The sequence below is a fragment of the Neolamprologus multifasciatus genome, chromosome 20 (assembly GCF_963576455.1).
Source record: "Neolamprologus multifasciatus chromosome 20, fNeoMul1.2, whole genome shotgun sequence".
NCBI lineage: Eukaryota > Metazoa > Chordata > Actinopteri > Cichliformes > Cichlidae > Neolamprologus > Neolamprologus multifasciatus.
The window spans coordinates 2198841-2206608 of NC_140458.1; the positions used below are offsets into that span (position 1 = coordinate 2198841).

The 7768-nt window shown below is 43.8% G+C and overlaps 1 protein-coding gene across 1 annotated transcript; it reads left to right on the forward strand.

Annotated features, from left to right (window-relative positions):
- The first annotated feature begins 420 nt into the window (after positions 1 to 420).
- mrgbp (MRG/MORF4L binding protein) lies at positions 421 to 7035 on the forward strand. The gene is made up of 5 exons (XM_085147254.1): positions 421 to 651; positions 3143 to 3264; positions 3356 to 3437; positions 3541 to 3615; positions 5600 to 7035. Exons 1-5 carry the CDS (start codon positions 510 to 512, stop codon positions 5839 to 5841), a joined length of 663 nt encoding a protein of 220 aa, XP_085003380.1. The 5' UTR covers positions 421 to 509; the 3' UTR covers positions 5842 to 7035.
- The last annotated feature ends 733 nt before the right edge of the window (positions 7036 to 7768 follow it).

Sequence of the window (7768 nt, forward strand, 5' to 3'; positions counted from 1 at the left end):
AAACTTCACTTTTCTGAGGTGTCTCTGTGCCAAACACAGAGAAAATTCTAGAGCCATCTTTATGTGGCGTTTTAACGGACCGTAAGTAAGCAAGTAAAATTTATTTATATAGCGCTTTTCACAGATAAAAATCACAAAGTGCTTTACAACACAGGAAATGGGAATATAAAAACAATATAACAGTAAATAAAACAATGTAAAACAAAACTATAAAAACAGCATAAGAAGAAATTAATCAAATGCTTTTCTAAATAAATATATAAAGTTATAATTTAACTTTAACTTCGACGGTCACTGAAACTGTAAGTGCAGGATTATTATTGGAATTTGTTAAAAATAAATAAATGAATTTACCTCAAAATTCGGTTTTAAAACTTTTTTCCACTCTGGCTATGTTTTGTCGTTTTATCTTGAAATCCGATACCCGGAAGTCTTACTACGTTTCCGGTTGCCGATGCAAACGGAGCACGGTCGTTTGCTTCTGGCCAGTTTTAGGTTTTGCCTTAATAATGGGAGAAGCTGATGTGACGCTGAACCAGACCGACGAGAAGCCGCCGGATTCGGCGTTGGCTCCCGGGGAGGACTCGGTGGTGTGGAGCCACGAGGTGGAGGTGTGCCTGTTCCACGCGATGATCGGACATAAACCTGTCGGTAAGACCAGAGCTAACGTTAGCATGCGGCTAGCTGGAGCATCTCCTCTAGTTAAACCAGTTTAACTTGGACTGCTTTCAGGAGCCTCTGAACCAATATGTAAACACTAGGAAACCGTTAATTTCAGTTTATTGCAATAACAGGTGTTTAATGGAAGATGCTCATTTAAAAAGTTAAAAACCAGAGATTTCGCCTTGCAGGTGAGACACTTAGGTTAGCAGGTCAAGAGTGGAACTGATTCTAAGGAGAAAAACGATTGTTAATTGTGTTTGGCAGGACAAAGGACCCAAAGAGGGAATTACACGCTGACTTCGAGATAAGTTGAATAAAAATCGTGAGATCAGCTGAGCTGTGCGGACTCTGAGGTTTACTGCTCTTTGTTTGTTTACTTCACTGCATCCAACCCATGGCCAGTACTAAGGAAGCCTAACCTAACTCATATTACACTGATACCTTTGACCAAACCTAACAGTGCTCATCGACACCACAATCAGATTTAACCAACTGCGGCCTGTTTCCTTTAATGAGGTCGTGTGTTAGTGTTGATCTCATCGGTATTTTAGTTCCTCTTTGTTGGAACAGAAATTGATCCTTATGTTACTTTGGAGTCTTACTGCTGTTACAGTCCAACTCAATTTACTTGACTTCTTTTAAGGGCCCGCCACTGTTGCTTTTAACTTTTCTAATATTGTTTTTGCATTTATTTATTTACTTATGCATAAAATACCTTCATACCGTGTACATTGTAACATACCCATAATAGACCCATTTTTGTAATAGAGCTATAATATTGCATTCTGGATTAGGGCTGCCACAAACGATTATTTTGATAGTCGACTAGTCACTGATTATTTTTGCGATTAGTCGACTTATCAGATCATCATCCATTGGACTTAAAACGTACAGCTTATTGCACCAGCAGCATCTGCTCTTATATAACTATCATTAGCTTACAGCTTTAAGTGTTTAAGGTATGTGCTAACTAAAAATAAAGACAAGATGATAGTTTATTACATTTTAATTAAATTTGCAGATTGTTTTGGTGAAGTTTAATAAACTCCTTGCTATCTAAAATATAACAGGACACCGGAGTAAATTCTCGAGCATCTCACACTTCTGATAATCAGCTGTCTGCTTGACGTTTATTCAGCTGTGTAAAAACTATAACTTTAATCTCAGCCAAACCGATTTACTCAGGAACAAATAAAATACTAAAAAAAGCCAAACAATAACATTTTAAGTTATCTAAGTGACTTATATATATTTAACCTGAGTAGCGAAAGACAGCGGTGGGTTTGAAAACAATTTGCGGGAGTCCGGTGTTCTCACGGCTCTAGTTAGCCTTGCCCCCGGCTAGCTATCGAGCTAGTGGCTAACAGACGTCTCCGAAAACGTCGGAGCGCTTTTGAAAATATGTGGTGTCTTGATAAACTGAGCAGATATTTGAGGTTTACACAGCTAGATTCTCGCCTGAAAATATGTTAAACGTTTATTTTGTGACCCAGAAAGAATAATAAGAGCAATATTAAAACTAACAAGCTGCCGCCATTGTTGGAAACTGAGCTGGGCCGCGCTATGAATTCTGGGACACAGCTTCTTCTTCTTCTTCTTCTTCGGGGTATAACGGCAGCTGGCATCCTTGTACATGCAGTGCTGCCATCTTCTGTTTCAGTCCGTTATTACACTCTTAAATCCTACTACTTATTCCTGCGTCTTTTGTGATCTTACAAAGCTTCAAACGACGCGTCGACTATTAAATCAGTCGTCGACGATTTTGATAGTCGACGTAATCGTGACTAGTCGACTAATTGTGGCAGCCCTATTCTGGATGGATGCAAACTGCATTTAGTTGCCTTGTACTTGTGACATGTGCAATGACAATAAAGTTGAATTCTATTCTGTTGAATTCTATTCCATTTCCGGGTAAAATAAAGTCCAGGTGTTTGGAAAACTACACCACTTTTCTTGTGTGTCCAGCCTGGTTCCTCGCTGTGTGAATGGTTGAATGTAGTGTGCAGTTGAACATGCTTTGAATGCTCAGTAAATGTGGAAAAGAGCTGTTTAAGTTCCAGTACAGTTACAGTTTCACTTCATTTTTTTTATTTTTGCTCCTGCAGTTTTGTAAGAGCAAAAAAGTTCAAAGAAGTCATTTAAAAATCCAATTTTGGATTTATGTGTAAACAGAGTGACTCAGTATTGTCAAGAAAGAAAACTCTACAAAAAAGAAGAAAGGTGTATAAAGTAGAGAAGCTAATTTCAAAGTCCCTCTAACTGAGGGAGGAGGATTATAAAGGATTTGGGTTCCTCTATAAAATACAGCTAATATGAAAAGTTATGGTCCAATAAATGCACTGATGTGGCTCAGCTGGCCTGTAGGTGGCTCCGTCAGACTGCAGGAAGGCAAAAGCGCCGACGCGCTGATGCGTTAATGTGTTTCCTGGTAAAAAACAGTGACCATGATGCATTGCATGCTGTGTGTCTCTGTCTGCAGGCGTGAACCGTCACTTCCACATGATCTGCATCAGAGACAAGTTCAGTCAGAACATTGGACGGCAGGTCTCCTCCTCCGTCATCTGGGACCACCTGGGAACGATGTACGACATGCAGGCGCTGGTGAGGACGCACACATACATGCTGAGTGTTTGTTACAGGCCGCGCTGAACGCGGTCATCACCACTGAGACTGTCATTTATCTGTGACGCAGCACGAGTCGGAGATCCTGCCGTTCCCGAACAACGAGAAGAGCTTCTCCCTGCCCGACGACATCATCCAGGAGGTGAAGGAAGGTGAGGGAACTGGCGTCAGAAATTCAGCTTTTTTAAATTGATTACACCAAAAAAGTTAACATCATTTCTTTGTGTAAACGGACGCTAATTTGTGCGTTTGTAGGGAAGCTGGGCTCAGAGGAGGAGTCCAAAGAGGAGTTCAGGATGGAGAGAGAACCTCCAGCTACACATGAAGAAGGTACCAGACTGTGTGTCGCATTTAAGGTGCAGTCAGCTGGGGCGTCCTGGCACCTCAGCGGTTCTTTTACACTTAAATTCAGAGTTAGCTGCTCGCTTTCAGACATTTTGATACATTTTGATAGCATGTGAAGTCTGAAAAGGTTAAACCGACTCCAGGGTGCTCTGCCATATATTGTCGTCACAACCGACTCAGAGCGTCAGCCATGTTTAAGGCTCGGAGGTTTCATCGGGAGCTGCTAGAGTTGGTCGATCCACTCTGTAGTCCAGTCGTTCCATCACACCCTGAGGCATCGCCGCCGGGCAGGACTGCAGAGGAGCGGCACTGTTCATCCTCTTTAAAAACATTGTTTCACTCGTCTCTTCACCTCCTCATACATAACAGTTTTTTAAAACAGCAACTTTGCAAGTTATGCTCTGATTTCAAAATCAAACCGTTTGAAATACCCTCCAGCTGCTTCTGCTCGCTCTCAGCAGATGATAGTGACTAGGGATGCAACGATACCAATTTTTTCAAACCGATACGATACCGATACTTGGATCTGAGTACTTGCCGATACAGAGTACAAAAACCGATACTTCTCACACACACACACACAAATACAATGAATTGGAAGACAGGTTTTATTTTATTCTCTGCCGATAAAAAATAAAATCTTAATAAAAATGACCACAAAAAAATTTCAAGTGAAAAATAAGCACTTCTGTTAAATTATTGCAGAGTCTCCACATTGTAATTTAACAAAATATCACTGAACTATTGGCACTGTCTCGAGCTTTCAGAATAATAAATAATCACTTCTGTTTGGAATAAAATAAATACAAATTAGGTTTGTGAATAAAATAAACTTTTAAATTGTTGCAGAGTGTCCGTATTGTAAACAAACAAACAAAATAACGAAAGTATTTGGCATTGACGAACGAACTCCCCATCTGCCCGTGGATCATCAGTCCACTGTGCCGTTAAACCAAGGACTGACATCGCGCACACACTGCTTGTCTTTACCTCTTCAGAAAGTTTTGGCACCATTATCTCCCTGATGTGTGGGCGGCTGGGAATTTCATATCGCAGCTCGAGTATGCTGAGAAGACGGTGCAATCCTATGTTTTCCACGACCGGCATTGGCTGGTCATCCAGAGCGATAAAATGAGTCAGAGCCTCTGTTATTTTAACTGTCCGTGGATTTTCTCTTGACATTTTTCATCGCTTTTCCAAAACCTGAGTTAAAGTTGGCTGTTCCACACTGCTGACATTTTGTTTAGCCTAGCTACAGCAGCCTCCAGTTTCTCTTTTTTATCTGGAGCCGCCAGTCTCACTCGTCTAACCCTGTGCCTGTTTAGCGCGGGATGTCCCCCTAGTGGCCAATCTAAAAAAACTACAACAGAAATGACAAGCCACCCTCTGATTAATGAAATAAGTTGGCATCGGTTCATGGTATCGGTTAACTTTCACGAGTATGAGTACACACACATTTTACAGTATCGGCCCCGATACCAGTATCGGTATCGGTGCATCCCTAATAGTGACACTTGCAGAAGTTTGTAAAGTCAGACTTTGGTCAGAGCACAGCGCCCACTAGAGGACGTCTGGCCATGGGGCGACCCTCGTGATGTCTGTTTCTGATTGTTTAGTCAGAGACATCAGAGACATTCTCACCAGTGTCCTGCTGGAGGTCATGTTGTAGCTGCACTCGTCCTTTTCCTCCTGGGATAAAGGAGCAGATACGGGCCTGGAGGATCCTCCATGCTCCTGAGACTGCGCTGTGAGCCACAGCAAACGTTCTGCTCCAGGTGTCGCCTCATGCTGCCAGTAGTGACACCGACACTAGCCAAGTGTAAATCTAACAGTCAGAAAAGATGAGGAGAGAAAAACGTCCCACCAGTCTTAGAAGAATAAGCGACGAGGTGAAGTTTGTGCTGCAGAGTTTAGACCACACCAGCGTTCTGTGCAGGTTTTAATGTGATCCTCCGTCTCTCTGCTTCAGGGAGTAACTCCTCTGTGAAGATGTCGGAGCGAACAAGCAGCAGTCGGGATAAGGAGAGAGAGCGAGACAAGGAGAAGGGAGGAAGTGACGGAGGGTCGTCGTCAGCGGCGACGGGAGGAGGCGGCGGAAGCGGTAGCGGAGGGAAGGAGGCAGAGAAGAGGAAGAGGAGTCGAGCGGCCGAGAAGCTCCTGTCGTCTTCCAACCCAGCGAGTCCGGGAGGAGCCAAGAGGAGGCGCACCTGAGCGGGGGACGGACAGAGACGGAGGAGCGCGGAGGAGGTGAAGGAGCTGCTGCCGTCGCAGAAGCCGAGCTTGCGAGCTTTGTGTCGTGTAATCCTGGAGCGAGGTCGTCTAAGCGCTCTCCGTCCTCTTACAGTCGCCCCCTCTGTGGCTGCTCTCTGATTGGCTGCTCGCCACCTGTCACCCGGCACCCGTGCCTTCATCTCATCGTGTGATTACAGTGGGAGGAAGCGACACGTCTGGAAGCGCCTCTGGAGCGTTTTTAGCGCGCAGACGGCTGACCCGACCGCAGCGTGAGCGGCGTGTGTTGTCTTATTGTTTTTAATGCCAAGGTTGGATTTGCCCCGAGTTTTGCCTGTCAGGCTACGAAGAAGCCACCCAGGAGTATTGAGCACATCATCGTAAACTCTGCTACAGTTAATGTCCCGTTGTTGTTTCCCGCCTTTTCTTTTACCTTTTTAAAGCCGTTTCACCTGGTAGTGAAGCAGGAAGTGGAAGAACGCTCCAGCTTTCCTCCATTTTCATTTAAACTTTCTCGGTTGTACAGAGGAGCGAAGGAGCCGGGTGAGAAGGTTTCCAACCTTTACGCTCTTTTCGCTTCAGTAGAAACGAGAGTAGAAGTGAATATTCCAGCGTGCACGTGCGATCAGAGTGCACGCCATCTTCTCACAGCGTGTAAGATAAAAATAATTGAGTCTGTTTTGTGTTCTGATGATCATCTGCTTAGAGCGGTGGTTTAATGTGACAGGAGGTCATGTTAGCTGTGGTGAATGTTGCTGCAGTGACTGTTTTTAGTTTCTGATCATCTGAAACTGCAATAATCGTGTTTCTCTCTGAGCTGCACGTCGCAGCATGTTGTTTGTTTCTGTGTGAGGACGCGAGCAGCTCCGAGTGATTCCAGTTATGTTTTTTAATCTTCGTTTGCTTCGGTTTCATTTGTGTCATTTGAAAATGTGTCTTCTGTGTATTTAGTTTTTGTTGCTTTGTGGCCTGAAGTCTGGAGACCACGAGAATCAAATGTTCCCTTTAAGTATTTTTGGGGTGTGTTAATTTATGGCTGCTGATGAGCTGCTGTGTGAAACAGCTGTTTGTGTCATTGAAGCTGAACCCGAGTCTCCCGTCATTCATCGTCTTCCTGCACAAATGTTTGTAAAGAGCTGAATGTTGGAAACATTAAAACTTCTGCCCCTCTTTTAACTCCAAGTTTGTTTTGTTTTAAACAAAGCCGTCGACCTTTAATGTGAAGTTTCCAGACTGTTCGCCTTCACATCAAAGCTCCACAAAGTCTGTAATTAATACAAATATTCTAAATCGTGTCATTTTCGCCGTAAAAAGCTCACGGGACACGTCATCGCCTCGCTGGGTGGCGTGGACGCCGAGTTTGTGAATGCGATAACTTGAGAACGAGACGACGTAGGATTTTCAAATTAAGAGCATAACTGCAGCTGCCAGGAGGCTGAGGGCTAACACTGGTGTAGTGCACCTAAAAATGAGACATCTATGTTAATCATAAGTAAAATAATTTAAGCCTCTTTACTGCTCATAAGAGTCAGAGCTCCAGTAACTCAGTGTTAGAATATTTCATTTTGACTTGAGAGGTCAGAGCGTCTGACGCCCAGGACGGTTGCTCAAAGGTCCAAAGTCGTCCTCTCAGGTGAAAGTAAATGTTTCTTGTTTGTGAAAATCTGATGATTCGTGGTGTCGTCTGCTCGTGTGGTTGGTCCGCTGTGCTTCATCACATCCAAAGCCACCGTCTCGTTCTCCAGCCCTGCTGCTAAAACTTGCACCAAATGTTTTGAAGAGCACAGTTTTAACCCCACAGAGTCTTTGCAGTGTTGTTCAGAACGAGGTGTGAAAGATGTGATCCAAAAACAGACGAGCTGAAGGTTGCTGTGTAAACGTCCTGGGCTTCAGAGACGCTGCAGCAGCC

Excerpts from the sequence above, each read along its gene's own strand:
- mrgbp (XM_085147254.1), top strand. The coding sequence starts at position 510 with ATGGGAGAAGCTGATGTGACGCTGAACCAGACCGACGAGAAGCCGCCG. Across the intron at positions 3,265-3,355 it reads TGTACGACATGCAGGCGCTG|CACGAGTCGGAGATCCTGCC; the intron begins GTGAGGACGCAC and ends TCTGTGACGCAG. Across the intron at positions 3,616-5,599 it reads TCCAGCTACACATGAAGAAG|GGAGTAACTCCTCTGTGAAG; the intron begins GTACCAGACTGT and ends TCTCTGCTTCAG.